General features: G+C 49.4%; 1 protein-coding gene across 1 annotated transcript in view; it reads left to right on the top strand.

The window, feature by feature from the left end:
• The first annotated feature begins 11,816 nt into the window (after positions 1 to 11,816).
• Positions 11,817 to 19,518, top strand: part of Flt1 (fms related receptor tyrosine kinase 1) — a 167,845-nt gene continuing 160,143 nt past the window's right edge. Inside the window, exon 1 of the mRNA XM_028878044.2 lies at positions 11,817 to 12,203. Within this exon, the coding sequence (XP_028733877.1) occupies positions 12,140 to 12,203 (64 nt within the window). The 5' untranslated portion in view covers positions 11,817 to 12,139. The remainder of the gene's footprint in view (positions 12,204 to 19,518) is intronic.

The raw sequence follows: 19,518 nt of genomic DNA, 5'->3' as shown, positions 1-19,518 counted from the left end.
GTCCCCAGAACCCACATAAAAGTAGGAGAGGATTGTTGCCACAGAGTTGTTCTCTGACCTCCACACACACGCTGTGACCGCTGCTCTCTCGACACACATCAGGTACACATACAGTGTTAATAACTCAATGACTTCCTTTCTATGAGTGTTAGGTTTGTGTGTGTGAGGACGTCGGATCCCCTGAAACTGGAATTACAGGTAATTGTGAGCTGCCATGTGGGTGCTGAGCATTGAACCCAGGTCCTCTGGAAGAGCAGCCAGTGCTCTTAACCACTGAACCATCTCTCCAGCCCCTATTAATTACTTTTTAACTTAAAAACAGTGGTAAGTCATGACTGAAATATCTTCTTACGACAGTTAATGGAGAACCTGAAGGTCAGGGGGCTGGAGAGACGGCTCCGCAGTTAAGAGCCCTGGCTGCTCTTCCAGAGGACCCGAGTTGGCAGCTCACAACTGTCTGTAATCTTCTTGCCTCAGTTTCTCAAGTACTGTATGCCCAGGTTGTTAATGGTGTGTATGTGCTCGGATGCATGTGCTTGCATGCATGCATGCCTGCGTGCGTGCGTGCGTGCGTGCGTGTGTGTGTGTGTGTGTGTGTGTTTGCACATGCATGCACGCGTGTGTCTTCAGGTGTGCTTGAGGCACATGCAGAGGCCAGAGGCTGATGTTGAGATGCATTCCTCCATTGCTTCTCACACTGAACCAGTTGGCCGGCTAGCAAGCCCTGAGCATATGCCTGTAACTGCCCTTCAACACAGGATAGCAGGTGTGTGCTGGGCACTCCGGGCTTTTACATGGATGCTGGGACCCCAAACTTAAGTCCTCGTGGTTGACAACAAGGATCCTACCCGCTGAGCCATCTCTCCAGCCCCTCTAACCTCTTCTGACATCAAAATGCATTTGACAGGACGTCTGCAGAGTCTTTCAAAGCAGGGCTCTGACGCTACGGCCACACAGAGAGCATCAGTGTACCACGTGATGGATGGGGTACACTGGACTAGAGAGGCTTGTCCTGCTTCAGCTCCCATCACAGAGGACCCTGCTCAGAGGGGTTTGGTCTGCAGAGATGTTCACTGCGGCTCCAGCACCCCTGCGGCTCTCCTCTCCACATCACACCGTTCATTTACACCGGGACTTACAGAGCCTTCGAGGTCGCGCTTCCTCCTTGTTTCAGCTTGATCGCGATCAAAATGCTGAGACGGGGAATGATCTGAGCATCTCCATGGTGTGCGCTCAGAGACGGATGGATGGCTCTCCATCTTGCCAGACTAATCTTAGTCGTTACATCTTCTACCTTTACATGTCGTGGTGAGACGTGATCAGAAAAAAAAGTTTGCATCAGACCAATCCTAGTCTCCCCAGCCTCATGGACTGAATCATGGCCCACCATGATCGTCTCCAGCCTGAGGTGTCTACATTCCCTCAGGGCCAACACAGCTAGCTGGCTGACTGCTGCTAGTCTTTCTATGCTGGACTGGCTATTGGATTTATAAAGCCCCTTTTGGAAATCCATTAGGCATGTCAGCATGGTGACTGCTGCATGTGAAATTCAGAATGGATTCTGAGCTGGACGCTGGAGTAAGTGACAGCATGTGCCAGCCAGCCTAGCTTCGGCTCTTCATGCCTTGGAGGTTCTCCTGGTCTATTCAGGCTACTGTAATAAAAGGCCTTGGGGAGGGCCCTCATAAATAGCAAAGAGTTATTTCTTCCAATTCTGAAAGCTGGGAAATCCAAGATCAAGGCTCTAGTCAACTCAGTGACTTCCATGTGTCCTCAAAGAGGCCCCTCTGTTTAAAAGAATTTTTCTTTCTTAGTTCTTTGAGAATTTCATACAATGTGTTCTGATCGTATTCACGGACCTTGTTCTCTCAGTTTTCCCAAGCTCTACCCCTTCCCCACCCCCACACCCCCTCTCTCCCACTAGTCTTGGATGCCAGGGAGGGGGGGTGGGTTACACTCCTGAATCTGCCTCTTTCTCTCCTAGTTCTCAGCATCTGTCAATATCACCTCGGCTCAGGGTGGGACTTCCTGCCCACCGCCCCTCTCTATGCTGGGATTTTGTCTGGCTCGAGCTTGCCCAGGCCTCAGGCAGCCCGTCACAACAGCTGTGAGATCTGACATGCCCTGCCCTGCTGTGTGCAGATCACCGGCCACTGCCCCTGGCTAGGCTCTGAACACTTACTTCACTCCATCTTCAGCAGAGATCACTGAGCCTCGTGTGTGTGTGTGTGTGTGTGTGTGTGTGTGTGTGTGTGTGTGAGAAAGAGAGAGAGAGAGAGAGAGAGAGAGCTGCTTCTTAGAAGCATCACACTAAGCATTTGATGTCGACATATGAATTTTAGCATGGGAGAGATTTATCAAGGAATCATTGGTGAGGACATTCCTAGTTTTAAAAGTATGGTCTAATATGTTCTTCAGATTTCAAACATAGCCAGGCATGGTGGGTCACACCTGTAATCCTGGCATTCAGAAGATTGAGACAAGAGCATTGCAAATTTGAAGCTGGTTTGTCAACCTGAACTACTTTGTCTCAAATAAATGAATAAATTTTTTAAAAAATTCTATTGTGTTTTCTAGTGTTTTGACTTTCCACATCAAACAATTCATTGTCTTTTCTTTTTTAAAAAACCAGAGTTTCCTGTTGTCTTAGTTACTACTCAATGAAATAATCTTTAAGTTATTTCTATTTTTCTATGTCCCTCAAAAAATATGTGGATATTGAATTAAACCCAGTGGCTCTGAGAGATGAAGAACCGTATCATGATCACGGTTCAGGACAGGACACACAGTGTGATGGCAATGTGAAAATGTGATTATTCTTTCTTTGACTGACTAATATTTCATTAAGAATTTCTGAGTCTAAACCAGGCAGTGGTGGCGCACACCTTTAATCTCAGCACTCAGGAGGCAGAAGCAGGCGGATCTCTATGAGTTCGAGGCCAACTTGGTCTACAGAGCGAGATTCAGGACAGCCAAAGCTACAGAGAGAAATCCTGTCTCAAAAAGCAAACAAACAAACAAAACCAAAGAAACAGACAAAAAAAGAATTTCTGAGTCTGGGATTTGAGTATGCAGGGCCTCCAAGCCATGGGGATCAGTAGTAGAGGGTTAGTTAAGCAAAGTGCAGAAGATGTTACTAAGGTCAATGACAGCACTGGCTCAGGGTGTATTTTGTTTCAGGCAAGCCCTTCTGAATGCTTCTTTCACGCATTATCACAGCCTCAAGGCTCTATTAACAACTTGGTTAGGAGAGTAAGGGTTCTATAGAAGTCGGGCACTTTGCTCTAGGTCATAGAACCTATAGGAGGCAAGGCCAAGATTCGAACCCCTGGCAGACTGGCCCTTTGAAACTGTGTAAACACCCACTTTACTAGGAAAGCTTCCTGGATGCGCAGTACCCAGAGTCCAAAGGTGGCAGTGTGGACTGAGTGGCTTGGAGCTGATGGGTACACAGAGGCCCACATTCCTCTCACTGGCGCTCTGGTGGGGCAGGCTAAGCACCACAGGCAAGGGGCATGGGGTGGTGGACACCTGAGCCAAAGGCCTGGGGAGGTTGACTTGATTCACTTTCTGAGGTAGGTATGACTGTGGACCAAGCAGGTCAGCTCCTTTCATGCTTCCTCAAAGCAAGATCAGTGAATTGGAGGGCAGGCATGTCACAGGTCCACTTCGGCACTAAGATGTTATGAATCTATGAGCCATCACCACCCACCCGATTTCTGTAGTTTCTTTTCTAATCCCTGGGCCTTCCATTCTTCCTAAGTTCTAGAAAGGAAAAAAAAAAAAAAAAGGCCAACTGCCTTACAATATCTTAGATTGGCCAGTTGTGGTGGCATAGCCTTGTGATCCTAGGACCTGAGAGCCTTGAGCAGAAGGCTGGTGAGTTAGGGGCTACCCTGGGCTACATGGGGAACTCCTATCTCAAAAACAGGCCAAGTACATCTCAAGGATATCAAGTTCAATTCCCAGCAACCACATGGTAGCTCACAACCATCCTTAATTCAGTCTGGTGCCCTCTTCTGGCCTGTAAGCATACATGCAGACAGAACACTGTATACACAATAAATAAACAAGAAAATACAAAGAAGTATATCTTCCTTTTTTTGTTCATAGTTCATTTTTTTTTCCTTAAAAGATTTTATTTAATTTTATTTTATGTGCATTGGTGTTTTGTCTGCATGTATGTCTGGGTGATAGTGTTGGATCCCCTGGAACTAGAGCTACAGACAGTTGTGAGCCACCATGTGGGTGTTGGGAATTGAACTCAGGACCTCTGAAAGAGCAGCCATTGCTCTCAACCATTGAGCCATCTCTCCAGCCCCCATAGTTCATTTTTAATATCTTTTGTTCATCTGCTTTGAGACAGGATCCTTCTGTGTTGCCCAGTGGTCCAGGACACATGTTCTCCTGCTTCTGAAGGATGTACCACCATACCTAGGGTCATCTTGATATAGGTGTCCTGAGCATGTTTTTATCACTGAAACAACAGAAACAATGTCACCGTATAGCCCCCAAAGCATTTTCAGGCAATATTCTGATTTGGCTAGATTTTAAATTTTTTTTCTTAAATAAAAAATAAATCTTGTGGTTTTTATTTCTCTCTCCAAGTCAGGATCAAAGGCCTTAGGATCTAATGTCTTACAATCATCAGCAGGCTGGGTAGCACACCTGAGGCTCAGGAGGCTCCAGAATCCATGGTAGGATGATCTGGGGCAGGCTGAGTACAGCTGGCCTCCACTGGCCGACCCCGCGACTCCTCTTGAGAAGCCGGCCAGGAGGAGCCTGGAAGAGCCGCAGGAAGGAAAGGGCCGGTCTTCCACTGATGTGGCCAGCAGGCCTGCCCTGAGGGTGTGTCTGCATTTCAGGGAACATTTGAAGAAGGAAGACTAAAGATGGATGCTAGCCACCCTTCCTTACTCAGAGGGGACACCCACGCTGGGCTATTCATTTAAACTCTGCATTTATTTAAATGCCCCAGCAAGACAACCGTTAATACCAACACCCTGGTTCTACCGGTCTTCCTCTGCCATCTGTCTCTAAGTACCTCCATACCAACTGTGTGCCTACCTATCTCATCTCTTGTCTGCCTAGAATCTATCTATCATATATATACATATATATGCAAAAACCTGTTGCAATTCTGGTCCCTTGCCATATCCAAACCCAAACTATACTCTCCCTTTAAAATCCCCCTCAGCTTGGCCAGGTACACAAGGCAGGCTGTTCTCAGCTGTCTCCTTCCCTTCCTGCCCGGTGTCCCCATCACCACACACACACACACACACGCACGCACGCACGCACACACGCACGCGCACACACACACACACACACACACACGCTCGCGCACACACACACACACACGCTCGCGCACACACACATGGCTTGGAACCCTGGAGTTCTCCCAGGGCCCCTCTCCTTTTTCCTCTTCTGCCACAGGGTTCACTGACTCCAGCCACCCCTACCCACGACCACTGACCAGAGCCACCCCGCCTCCCTCCTGCTCAACCCAGAGCCACCACACTTATCCTGTGCCTCTGCGTGGTCTGCTTCTTCCCAGACGATTTCTTTTCCTTCAGCCGCGTTGGCACTAGCGGCGTGAAAGAGGCCCCCCAGCCTTGTACCCGGCCCCCACACTTCCAGCTTCAACTGCTCTTCTCCCCACCCCCGCTCTTCCTCCTCCAGAGTCTCAGCTTTTATCCCGGGCTGCTCCCGGAAGCTTTTTCTCTCTGCTGAGGTAAATCGGTTACTGCCTTCAAGACCCTTTTCCAGGTGAGCGATACTTAGAACTGTATCTTGCTTTTAATTGCCCTGGGTTGCTTCTTGATGTTTCATCTAAGTACGGCCTCAAGTTCATCGTCGGGTCGTTTAGGACAATAATTATGTCTTCCATGCTGCTATTGCAATCTGGCGAACATGGTGGTGTGGAGGGGGCGGGGCATGCGTTCAAGAAATACATATTTAGTGGGGACTACATAAAAGACATTTCCTGGACGGTACATCATGAGCCTTTTCCTTCTGCTGGCACTGAGCTGGTAGAAGTTCTACGTAAAGTAAGGCTATTGAAGATATGCGCGTGCACGTACCCACGCACGCACGCACGCACGCACGCACGCACTCACGCACGTACGCACAGGGGTTGAGGGCAATGCCCAACTGACAATCCACTGTCAGACTCTATTTTGGAACCGTTTATAATACAGAACCCAGAATGCCCAACACTGGTACAGATTCCTGTAAGAGCTATGAAGGTGGTGTAGAAAAATGAAACACAGTCCTTTACTGTGAACAATAGCTCCCATTAAAACGCCCCAACGTGCTCGCTGTGCAGCTCTGTCGACAGGATGAACTAATGGCAGCCTCCAACTCGGCCCATCTTCTCATTTTTCTCCAAGATTATGTTTCAAAAGAAGAGAACGTGTCTAAAGTGGAAAGCCATGAGCAAAACAAAGCACCAGGGGAGCAGGACAAGAGATGGCCGCGAAGTGACAGACAGTCCCCAGGGGAGGGTCACCCTTCCGCATACGCCCCCAGTGGGTCCTCTCTCATTCAGAGACTGCTAGTTCCAGGGTTATTTTGTTTGTTGGTTTGTTTTTCAAGACAAGGTTCCTCTGTGTAGCCCTGGCTATCCTCTGTAGACCAGGCTGGCCTCGAATTCAGAGATCCACCTGCCTCTGGGGTTAAAGGCCTGTGCCTGGTTGTTATGGGAGGTCTTTCTGTATGCTGTGAATATATGTTGCTCTGATTGGTTGATAAATAAAGCTGCTTTGGCCTATGGCAAGGCAGCCTAGAGGCAGGCGGGTGGGAAATCCAAGGAGAGAGACAGGAAGGAGAAAAGGGGAGTCTGGGGAAATACCAACCTGCTGCCCAAGAAGCAACATGGCAGACCAGTAAAGCCGTGGAACACGTGGTAAAACATAGATTAATAGAAATGGGCTAATTTAAGATACAAGAGCTAGCTAGCAAGAGGTCTGCCATAGGCCATACAGTTTGTAAATAATATGAAGCCTCTGAGTGATTATTTTATAAATGGCTATGGGACTGCAGGGCCGGATGGGACACAGGAAAACTTCCAGCTACATCTGGCTATTTTTTTTTTTTAAACCTTTTCTCTTTTTTTACTTGAATAAATCCTGGTGGTCTAATTCTCTCTTGCAAGATCACTGTTTCCGAGCAGGACGCAGTGACTGAGGATTGGTTTACATGCGGCTTTCCTTGGTGAGCATGTGCCTGGGAAAGCTGGCACAAAGGAATAACTTGTCTTTCCTTGATCTACAGAACTTCCACAGACCTCTCACTTATTCACTCTCTTACTAAACTATTTGGCTCTATCCCTAATGGTTTTTTTTTTTTTAATTTATAAAGAAATTTATTAAGGAAGACAAAGGTTGCTGTGCCAAGAACAGGAATGAGCCAGAAATGTCTGAGGCTTGGATGCCCATGGCAACAATTTTTTTCATATTTATTTATTTATTTATTTTTCTACTATCAGCTTGATACGGTAAATGATTTTAAAACAAGAAAATGTAAAGCTTGTTACAAGCCCCGGGTACATGAGTCTGAAGCAACTGGCCTGTGGTTTCCATGACAACCCAGAAAGCATGCTATCATATTCATGATTGGTTATCAGCAAGAGAAGGAAAAATCCACCGAATGGTAGACTCAGAGGCCAAAAGGGTTCAGCGGGCCACTGGACACGCTTGAAAGAGGAAAGGACCACGGTGGGAGCGCTTGGATGAGGGTCTGCAAGGACCCATGCAGTCAGGCTGTGTGTAGAAGCAAGGGGCAATGGCTTCCGTGCTGGAAAGGCCATAGGCGTCTCAGACAAGAGGAAGCCCCGCAAGAGACCTAGACACGAAGGTGTCCATCGAAGAGACGGCTTTGATGTCAGGTGGCAGAAGTACAGGGGACCTCTCGTGGCCCTTGGGAGGAGGAGGAACAGAGCCAATCAGGAGTCCAGAGCTGGGCAAGCAGCATCCAAGAACAGCCAGAGCCCTGAATAAATCCCAAAGATCTAATCAACAGCGCCAGCGCCAAGCTGGTCAGGGGAGGTAGGAGCAAGGGAAGGTTTTTCACAGGAGTGAGGGTGTCTTGGGCCCCGGATCCCTGGGCAGTGGAAGCAGAAGCCAATGCTGTGCATGTACAGGGGGCTCCGGCTGCTGCTCCCCCCAGCTTCCACCCTCCCAGTGCACTGTCCGTTTGAACCCCTGGCCCTCTTTGCTCATCACTAGGCCTTTCCACAAACCTTTCTCCTGGCTCAGGAGAAGCACTTAGCTTTTTGTGGGTTCCTGCATACACACTGTTTCTCTCTCTCTCTCTCTCTCTCTCTCTCTCTCTCTCTCCTTCTCTCTCTCATAATTAAGTATATAACCAATCAATCTTAGCTAGATATGGTGGTACAAGCTTTTAATCCCAACACTAGGGAGGCAGAAGGAGGCAGATCTCTGTGAGTTTGAGGACAGCCTGGTCTACACAGTGAATCCCAGGTCAGCCAGGGTTACATTAGCAAGACCCTGTCTATAAAACAAAAACAAAAGTAAAACCCTTAACTTTAAAAGAAGGGAAATAGGGGTCATGATGCCTGTTCAATCCTGAGTATGTGCTACCTTCAAGGATGTTAATAAGATGGGCCCTTCCAAGGGAAGCTGGGAGAAATTTCTAGAACATGTCATTTGAGCAGTGGTCAAGGAGACATAGACAGGGAGCCTAGAGATAAAGTCGTGGCGTTTGTGAGTGTACAGTCATTGTTCTTGAGGGGTTATCAGAGCCATGAAGAGGAGGTTGTAAGAGAAGTCCAGGACTTGGCTCAGCAGATAAGTAGAAGGACCTCACTCCCCTGCTCTCCTTACAGGGCCGGGGACCAAATCCAGGGCCCTGTGCGCATCAGACATCCCATGGTCTACTGCTGGATTGAACCCGGGGACTTGAGTGGCTGAAATAAGCAGGACTTTGGTTGTTGTTCTAGCAGGCTGATTCATTTCTGATCAGCAAAGCTGTAAGGTACTACCTGGTCTGGGCACTCATCAGAACTTCCGGCAAGAGATATGGAAGGGTGTTCTTAGACCGAGGAGCCTGTCCCAAGAAGACGTCGGAGGAGGTTTGTTTGTCTATTTTTTCTTCCAGCAATGGAGAAGGGTTTGATGAGATCATCAGCTGCTTGTAAACAAGCTCTGTGTTGTGTATCGATGGGGCTTTTACTCCAACAACCGAGCTTAGCGTGTCCTGCCTTTGTATTTTTTATTCTTATTTATTTATTTATTTATTTATTTATTTATTTATTTATTTGTGTGGGAAGAATGCGCTCCAGCCCTCTTGTTCAGTCTTGACTGTTTAAGCTGTTGGCTGGGCGACAGTGCATTCCTGAATAGGGGCAAGAAAGAAACGTCAAGAGAATGTGGCTGATAACACGAGAGAGTGTCTGGTTCTGCCAGGCAAGCAGGAGATGAAATGTCCTTTTGTACATGGGCAGGAAGCAAGCAGATAGTCCACTGCGAATAGCCTTTCATACTTACCAAACGTGTTGAATTTCATCTCCCCCATCAGTAAGATCTAGTGAACCTCTTTCATGAGTGATTTGAAGTGTCCTGTAGCCCATTATTGAAAGGTGTTAGCACTTTCGGGAGAAGGGCTAGGTCTCACTCCTTTATTCTCCACATCAAAGTGAAATTGAAATCACCAATGAAACAGTTTGTATCATTTTTAAATTCTTTATAACAATAATAAAAAAACAACTAATGCAACCGACAGAAGTAGCAGTGAGGAAATTGCTGGCGTAATTAAAAGCCTGGGACATTTTCAAAGGAAGAGTCGGAGGAACTTACGGAGGAGGACCACAGCACACAGACCTAAGTTAGGTTCAATTACGAGTCCATTAGTCTTAGATAATTGAGCAATTTTCAGCATTGTCGATGCACATCTTAGGTTATAAATTGTTTTGGCTGTCAGTCAAATACCTGTCTGGCTTCATAAACTCATTGTGGGATCATTTCTGCTAACAGGTTCCTAAGTGTCTCCTTGAGTATTTAAAAATATCAAAAATGCCTTTTGAAAACAACGTATTAAACTAAACCTTTGCGGGATGTTCATGGGGCGCCTCCCGCCCCCCAGTCAGTAGTGCCCCATCCCTGGTCTTCCCCTACAGTGGCCATGTGTGTTTCCTGTGCCTGGGGCAGGCTCCACACCCCTCCAGCATCGTGAACCTCTTGGCGTCTTGCTTTGTTGGCCCGCACCCCTCCAGCTGTAGGCTTCCCCAATGACAAGCTCTCCCCAGCCCAGACACCTGCTGCTGCTTAAGGGCCATACCTTCGTGGAAGATGTGTGGGCGTGACAAGGGCTCGGAGGAGTGGCAGAGGGCCAGTTTGAAGTTGTGGGTGTGTCTCAAACTGACTGGTGCTGGAGAGTTCGTGGAGGAGAATGATAATTACCTGGAGTGGCTGGCCATTCCGTGCATGATTTTCGGTAGGAGAATCTGAGCGCGGCGCAAGGAGGCAGAGCGCAGGAGCCCTGATCCTAGTGGAGGAGTATGGGGAAATCAGAACCGAGTGGGGAAGCCCGCAGGTGAGCTGCGGCTCATAGCGGCCTCTCTTTTCTCCTGGGCCATGAAGGAGAGAGGAATCTGGCTCGCTTGGGCTCTGCGGCGGCGGCTGGCGGCTCCCAGTGCCTAAGTGGAGCTGCGTGTGGTGGTGGCCCAAAACTCTTAGCAGTGAGGCAACTCGGGTTGCGCAACCTTCCCTGCCGGAGATTTAGTCTAGTCCTTCAGGAAGAGCCTCTGGTCCCATTTAGGAGCTATTTTATCATGGGCATCTGGCAGGTTCCAATGAGCTATTTTTCAAACCTGCATTATTTACAAGGACAAGACTGGGCTGCTCCGTGGAGGCCGGGACGACTTCAGCCTTTGAGTTAATGGATACATAATTGAGGAACAACGTGGAATTAGTGTCATCGTAAATGATCTAGTGCCTCAAGTTAATTTCACCCGTTTTTGTTCCAAGAACATTCAGGTCAGTCATCTTGGCTGGCCAGCTCCAACCAAAAAAGATTTCTTTTCCATCCGGCATTTCAGACACAGAGTTCAAGTTCTTGGCCCTTACGAGTTGCAGGAGCATGTTTCACGCCTTGTCTTTTTAAAAAGGTAACATGTTATTATTCCTTGTTTTGCTTCTAGGAAGCAGAGGGTTGAGGAAATGACTTGGGCGGGTGCATTAATGCAGCCGAAAAAGACACAGACTCCCTCCCCTGGGACCTGCACGGCCCGCACTCTTTCCGAAGGTGCCTGGCAAAGCGTCCTTCCCCCCACTCCCCGGACACTCCGGGTCCAAGTTCCTTATGCAGAGGGTCTCTGGCGCCTTCCTTCGCCGTCTGGGGGACAGTCTGGCCGGGTCAGAGACCACCGAGACCACTCCGGAGAGGGCCCGACTGCGCCTCGTTCCTCAGTGCCAGGGACCCTGTCGCAGAGGCGCGGCCAGCTTCCCTAGGATAAGACTTCCCGCCCCAGGGGCAGGGCGGTGCACTTAGCCGGTCCCCTCCTCAGTTTCGGGCGGTCACCAGAGCTGAGTAAGCCCGGTGGAGGGAACCGGGCAAGGATTTCCTGAGAGCGATGGGCAGGGGGGGCGGGGGCAGGAGGGCACGGAGCAAGGACCCTGAACCTGAGAACCTGCCCTGCCGGGGGACCCGCGCGCCCAGCGCCTCCGCACGCGCGCTCCTGCTCCGGGCCACCCGCCCTCGCCGGCCCCCGCCCCTCCGGGAGGAAGAAGAGGGTAGGTGGGGAGGCGGATGAGGGGTGGGGGACCCCTTGACGTCACTGGAAGGAGGTGCCGGGGTAGGAAGTGGGCTGGGGAAGGTTATAAATCGCCCCCGCCCTGGGCTGCGCTTCAGCGAGGTCCGCGGGAGGCTCGGAGCGCGGCGGCGGACACTCCCCGGCAGTAGTGGCAGCGGCGGCGGCGGCGGCGGCGGCTCGGAGCGGGCTCCGGGACTCAAGCGCAGCGGCTAGCGGACGCCGGACGGCCGAGATCCCCCTGGGCTGCAGGCGCGGAGAAAGGCTCTCGGGGCGCCAGGCAGGAGCGCGAGGGGACCGGCTCGGGCGGCTGCGCTGTCGGCCTCGGAGAGCGCGGGCATCGGGCCAGCAGGCCGCGTCGCTCTCACCATGGTCAGTTGCTGGGACACCGCGGTCCTGCTGTGCGCACTGCTCGGCTGTTTGCTTCTCACAGGTGAGGCGCGCCAGAGACCCTGAGTCGGAGCTCGGCGGGGATGGGCAGCCGCGGGGTGTTCCGGGGGAGCGAGGCTGCAGCCCGGGAAGCGAGCTCCGGCGGGAGCCGGGGACACTTGTTGCAGCCGGTACTCCTGGGGACACACTTTTTTTTTTTAACCTCCCGGAATGGGTGCCGCTGGAAGTGGCTGGCCTGGGCCGGCGGGCATCACCGTCCAGACTCTCCTTAGCTCCACGCTGGGGTCACAGTCGGGTTGCCGGTTGCAGCTGGAGCCGCTAGTCCCCTGCCCGGCTCCTGGGTAGGGTCTCCTTCCCTAGACCCTGGGTGAGCAGATCGCCACACGCGTGGACCTTTCTGGCATCCAGAGCCTTCTCCCAGGCGGTGGCTGGGTCCTCAAGGACTATCTGGAGCAAGCAAGACGTCGGAGAGGCTGCCAGGGGCTGGACAGAGGAGGGGGGCGTTAGAGATGCTGGTAACTGTCCATGCTCTCACGCCACTAGAGCAAAGGGGGAGCACCAATTTGGGAAGGGTCGCGTGCCGGCGGCGGCGGCGGCGGCGGCGGCGGCGAGCAGACAGAACCCAGGAGAGGGCCAGCTCTGATTCCCGGACCCGCTTGGGACCGTCCCAGGGAAGTCGGGGAAACGCTCTGCCAGCGCGGGTTCTTCCCAGCGGTTCGCTGGGCTCCGTCTCCCGGTTTGGGCCTCTGTGGGAGCGGGCCGGGTGCGAGGTCCCCCCCGGGTCGTCGGCGTGAGTGACCCAAAGCGACCCGGGCTGCTTAGGGTCTAGATAGCTTTAAGTTTCGGAATCTTTAAGTTCTGTCTTTAGGTTGTGAAACTAGAAAGGACTGACAGTTTGGACTAAGAGATGTGGTTTCAGGAATTGTTGAGGTACGCGCACCCCCAAATCAGCCTCCTTTGGGATGTGGAAAAACCCGCGGTGGGCCGATCAGGGACCAGCAGATTTTAGGAGCATTGACTGTGGAGACCGTTGTCATCCAGAGGTCAAAGCTGAGGTCCCAGCACAGCAGGCGGAGTGGTGGCGAGAGGTCCGGTGCGGTCCCTTTCCGCGGAGCCAGATCGGAGAGCGCGAGAGCGCCTTTCTTTAAGGCTTCTTGCTTGAGAAGGAAGATAGGAACTAGTCGAGTAGACTTGTAATGTCCCCAGAAAGAAAGGCAGCTGGGTTAAACGTGCTTTTTAAAGGCAGTAAAAATTAGCCTTTTGGAATGTTGAAGAGTGGACGTCGGTTCAAAATAAAGAGCAGGGGTAGGTAATTAAAATAGGTTGAGATGGCAAAGTCAGAACTCGATGTGGATAGGTGCTAAAATAATGATATTAAATATTGTATTTTCTATTTCACGAATATTTTTTGAAAAGCTGCCTATATGAAAATATTGTTGCTTAGAAAGTTTAAATACTGATTTATCATGTAAAGGCAAAACTAGGAACTTCGAACTTCCAAATTACAGAGGGAAAACCACATTTTATTGGATTTTCTGCCTCACTCAGGTGTCTTTTCTACTTTTTATTTTTAAAGCGTACTTGGTTTTGGCTAAGCGTAATTTTATCTGTATAGTTTGAGAACAGCGGAGGCAGATGAAGCTGTACGGGAATGGGACAGGGTCTGACTGCGGGTTTATTAGGAGTTCCTTGCACCACTGGCCAGGCGCTGAGCTCCGCTGTTATATCCTCAGTACTTATTAGTTACAAATGCCGCCGCCGTAATTCAGATACTTCCAGGTCCTCTCCGTATGGAGACCACTGTTCGTATAAAAGTTATTGTCTTCTGTTCAAGGTTCAAGGTTTAAGGCACCACACCCTTGATTAGAGCCACTGGTGCGTGCTTGCTCTCTCTCTCTCTCTCTCTCTCTCTCTCTCTCTCTCTCTCTCTCTCTCTCCCTCTTTCTCTCTCTCTCTCTCCCTATACCCCCTCCCCTACTTTTCTTCAAGCAGCCGACATTTAGAGTTTGGTAGAACTAATTAGAAATACTTAAATTGTAGGAATTGGGGGGGGGAGACTATTCCCAATAGTAATTCTAAGTTAAAATGAAAATTATGCAAATAATACCATACAGGTATGAGGTCCTTGTCTATAACCTTAGAACTCAGGCCTTAAGCAGGGGGAAGTTGGCGAGTTCTAACCAAGCATGGACATTGGCTGTGGAGCAAATTAAAGCCAGCCTGAACTACACAGGGAATCCCTCTCTCAATAAATAATAATTAATAGTAATACATATTCCCAAAATGAATATAATGCATTTCTCATATTACTTATATAGTATCATTTTACACAGTGATTTTTGTTGTTTTCTCCAAGGCTTATAGAGTCCTACTTTTCCAAAAATTGCATAATTTTAAATGATCATTATTTAGGACCCTTGGGGTCCATGTTGTTTTCTGGTCAATCATCTGATTGATCAACTGATCAATAATCTTGCAGATAAACTGTGAATTAGGTGGTTATCTAGTTTCTTTAAAAAAAAGTGTGCAGTATTAATTTTTTTATGGTTTGAGAAGTCTTTAATAGGCTATACAGTTTCTTTTCAAATGAACCTCAATTGGTATGTTTCTTCTGAAAATGCAGAAATTAGAAAATAGAGTTGCTGTTTTTGTTTTTTGTTTTTCTGGACAGGAGTTCTCTGTGTAGCCTGGCTGTGCTGGAACTCCCTCTGTAGACCAGACTGACCTGGAACTCTGATTTGCCTGCCTCTGCCTCCCCAATGCTGGGATTAAAGGTGTGTACCACTGCCGCCAGACCTAAAAATATGGTTGATTTCTAAAGCTCCTTTCCAAATAAAATTCAGTGAGTGAATTCCAAGAAACAAACAGGATGGATCTTTCTGTTTCCTCTGCTGCCCTCCATTCTTATGAACGTCAGTGGGTACTAAGCCAGTTGACACCGTGGCTGGTGAGCTAGGCCTCTGCTATTCTGGTTTACACCTCATCTTCTTCTCTGGTAGAATGTACTAGACCCATTAATTAACTTGGCCTTTAGTGGGCTTCCTTTTGCAGGGGGTGAGCTGGTGGGGGAGTCCCTCAGACACCAGATCATTAGCTTGGGCCTTTTTCCCCCAGCAGAATATGTAATTATGACAGAGACCAAGTCACATTAACCCTTCTGAGTCACTTTAAACCCCTGTGTATCTCTTGGTTTTAATAAAAGTTAACATTTACTGGTTTTTGAAAATAGCTATGTTCTAAAACTGTTCTAGATTCCAACAAGGTTACTAAACCTCTTATCTGATAATTGAACCTATTATTTATTTATTTATTTATTTATGGCTTCAAAAAGACAAACCAAATAATTACTTTTTCCCCCCTCTCCAAAACTATGGAGACATTTCTAAAATCCTTGAATGTGTATCATATAGAACCTGAAGTGACAGATCACCAAAAAGAAAAAAAAGGTTTTATAGGGGCACCTAGCCGCCCATCCCTTCAAGAAAGTGATTCCCTGGAGGGAAATTACATAGTGTATATATAATATATAGCAGAATTGTGGCTGGCCTTTTCCCTGGCTGGTGCAGTTGAGCTAAGAGAGAACAGATAACAGAGTGAGTATGTTTGTGATGCTTTTAATTGAGGTGGGGGAGTGAGCCTGAGGCTGGGAAGAGAGTGCGAGCAGGCTGCAGGCTGATGGCAGCGCAAATTGGTAAACTAAGTGAGGTAATCTCAGGTAAAAACCGTTTTTCAGTGTACTTGATACTGTGCATAGAGGAGGGGCGGATATTTGAAGATGGCCGCAGGCTCTGTTTATTTTAAGTAGAAATATGTTACTATGAGCGGCTGAAAGCATTAAAACGTCTGGTGCGCTAGGTTTTGCTTAACCCAGCAGAACAGACCATCCTGTGCGCCGCTGGCTTCCTTCTGCTGAGCGGCTCCTGAGGAAGGTGGCCCCTGCCAGACACTTTCCAGGACTGCTGTGAAGGCCGAATGCAGCGGGTGCCTTGGAGGCTGCGCGCTGATGATTAAATTGCTGGACTTTATACCAGACTGAAGGAAGGAAATGTGGGCAATGGAGTATTTGAGGGAAGGCTGGAGAGCAAGGTCCCTGACTTAGCGCACAGCACTGTCGGGGAGTGTGGGGGGTGTTCATTAAGGAAACGGTTCTCCTCAGTCTGCTGAAGATAGTGGGCTCGATTTCCTGCATTGTTGCTGGGCGGATGTGGGGGGATGTCAAGAATTTCTGGGCATTTCCCATCCGCCTTTGCAAACCTGGATGCTTGAAGACCATTTCTGATGACTGCCCCTGTCTTCCACGTCAGGCTCCTTGGGAGGGAGACTTGTGTGTCTCTCTCACACACACACATCCCTTGTGAGAGCTACAGGGGACCTCACTGACCCAGCTTCTGGAACTGAGAAAGCAATTTTGTGATATGTCCTCCGCTCTGCCATTGGCTGCGGGCAGACCCAGGAAGACACTGTGGGCCATCCCCCAGTCGACATCTCTTCTTCATTTTGTGTATTTCCTCTGCCACAGACGAGGGGGATACACAGACGTTTGCTGAGTTTGCATTTCAACCCACACTTTTTTCTAAACCATGATATCTATTTACTTATTTATAATAATGATATAATATATTAATACTATCAGAATTGTGGTGCTGGCATCTGTCACAGGCTGGACAAGGGCTCTACCACTGAGCCGCCTTCCCAACATCTTCTTTAGCTTGAGCTTGCCTTCTGTCAAAGCTGTGAGGGGTGTAAATGAAGAACTTCAGAAAGATCACTGCCTAGAAGCCTGTGAACATATTTGTGCCCAGATTAATTCTGCTCAAAGAGGGAGCCCTGGGGCTCCCTCTTTGGGATGGCTGTGGTTGACGGTGCAATCTGTTTGGTCTCTCCACATTCTGCTCCATTGACGCTAATTCTGCCGCTGTCAAATTACCCTCCTTCCCAGGGGCCTTCCTGCTGCTGGGCTGCCTGCCCCCTGCAAGATCGGTGGCTCCTTCCTCCCCTCTTCCTCCCTACCCGGGAAACCCAGGTAGCAGGGCAGCTCCTCCTGGTAGCTCTGGACAGAACTGGGCTTCACCTGCCCTCCTGGGGTCGGAATATGCAGCCTCAGGGTGTCTCTCACCTGCACTATTACCGGTGTCTTGGTTCTTTGATCCTTTCACAGTCCCCCCTTAGAGTCAGGTAGGCATGAATTCCTGCCCCTTCCTGTGTTCTTGCCCCGCCCACTAGGCCTCGGTGATGCGGGATGATTGAATGGGATTGCTCTGGATAGCTATACGCACGTGAAACATCACATTTTACCCCGCAGATGTGTGATTATTTTCTCAGTTAAAGATGAAAAGAAAATTAAGGGCTGGAAAGATGACTCAGTGATTAAGAGCAGTTGCTCTTCCAAAGGCCAGAGTTCAATTCCAACTCCCGGAAGATCCAATGCCTCCTAGCCTCTGAAGTTACCCACACACAGGGCTGACACTCAAACAGACATGTACACATCCATTTTTTTAATTAAAAAATTAAATGCAAAGAAAGAACCAAATAATAACTAATAATAAAAATACAATCACTGAATTAAAAAAAAACAAAACCGGATCCCTTCCTCCACCCCCATGCTGTACACACAGCACACCCCAACACTCCTTTCCATATGTGTTCTATGGCAGCAGTGCCAGGTATGCGTGCACACGCATATGCACTGGAGAACACACACACACACACACACACACACACACACACACACACACACACACACTGCATCAGAGTTGGTTACTGTTGAAATCCCCAGGGGCTTTTTATTTTCACATTTAAACTGGAGAAGCAGGGATTTTAGTGAAGAGCTTGCGGTCAGCTCCAGTGCCGGGGTCCAGTTTCTCTGCATCCCCACCCTGGTGACAGCCTTTGGCTGTGTGACCCAGACAGAGGCCAGGCTCGCCACGAGCCTCTGCTGGCTCCCACCACGTAGGTTTGTGGCCAGTGGACTCCCGCATCCTATTTCTGGAAGTCTCTTTTCACAGCCTTAGCTGGGACCTCTAATCAAAGCAGACTGCCGTTGTCATCCCAAGGAGGCCGTGACGAACCAATGTGTTGTAGACAAAATCAAACCTCAGAAAACACGCTATGGTGGAGAAGAGTACGGATGGCATTAACTAGCCAAGCTTTAACCAGAAATGAAGCCCTCTGAGGCAATGGCTTCCAAACACTGGAATGAACCCCACTGCCTAAGCACCCTTTCCAGAATGTTTGGCTGTGAAGGGGGCGTCACTGCCTGGTGCCATGGCTGCCAGACCCCATGTTCTCCCTCTGGCTGGGAGGCCGGGGTGTTTTGTGTCTGCACTCTGCCTGAATCCACAGTGGCACAGTCCTGGCAAACACTTTGGTCTGCTCACAGACAGTCACACCGCTCCCAGGCACTTCTTGTCAGCAGGTCTTCTATCCTTCCATTGCGTGGGTGGGGTCTCCACGGGATTTCCTTTCAAGTTGCAGACCCACCCATGTGGTCTACAGAAGCAAAGCCATAACAATCGCCAGATTCCTTTGTGGCAAGAGGCCTCAAGTGAACCTGGAATGACCCAAAGGCCTTGCTTTTATTATACACAAATATAAAATCACATTGGAGGCCACTTTCAGCACAACCCCGGTGAGGACTTAGCCTGCCAGAGGCTTGCTAGGGATCCTTCGTTTCTTTAGTGCTCTCACTGAGATTACCTCAGGAGCCTGTCAAAACTGGCCTACCAGCTCTGCAGGCCTGGCCAGCTTTGCTCAGCGTTTTAGGATTCCAGAGGATTCCGGTAGTCAGCTGAGATCCAGAGTTTCAAATGTGGGCTGGAGAGATGGCCCAGCAGCGGTTTAGAGCACTCTGATCAGACTCGGGTCCTCAAGACCATTCTGCAAGCGCTTTTCCAGCTGAGCACCGCACCGGACAGTGTGCTTTTCCAACAAGCTCTGGGAGAGGCTGATATTCCTGGCCTAGAAGGCATCCTGGGGATCACAGCCTAGGGCTTGTCCCCGGGGCCTGGCCATGTGGGAGGCAATTGCCCAGGTGTTGATCTGGAACAGACACTAAATAAATCATGTCTAGTCTGAGCGGGAGGCAACTGTTTCTGAAGAATCCCAGCAGAAAGAGGACGTGTCAGTGAATTTGGACAGAAGAACTACCTAGAACCAAGGGCGAACCATGTACCCGACCAAGGTGACAAAGCCAGCTGCCTTCCGAGATGAGTCTGCTCTGGGGGTTGATGGCGGACGCTGCAAGCCAGAACTGAATGCAGATGTAGACAACCGGCTAACAGCGCCAATCCCCACCCTTCTTTACACGGCACTTGGACTTTTTTCTAGTTCCACAGTGCTCATGGTCAAACTATCAGCCC

The sequence above is a fragment of the Peromyscus leucopus genome, chromosome 23 (assembly GCF_004664715.2).
Source record: "Peromyscus leucopus breed LL Stock chromosome 23, UCI_PerLeu_2.1, whole genome shotgun sequence".
Lineage (NCBI taxonomy): Eukaryota > Metazoa > Chordata > Mammalia > Rodentia > Cricetidae > Peromyscus > Peromyscus leucopus.
This window is presented reverse-complemented; position numbering and strand designations above follow the sequence as displayed.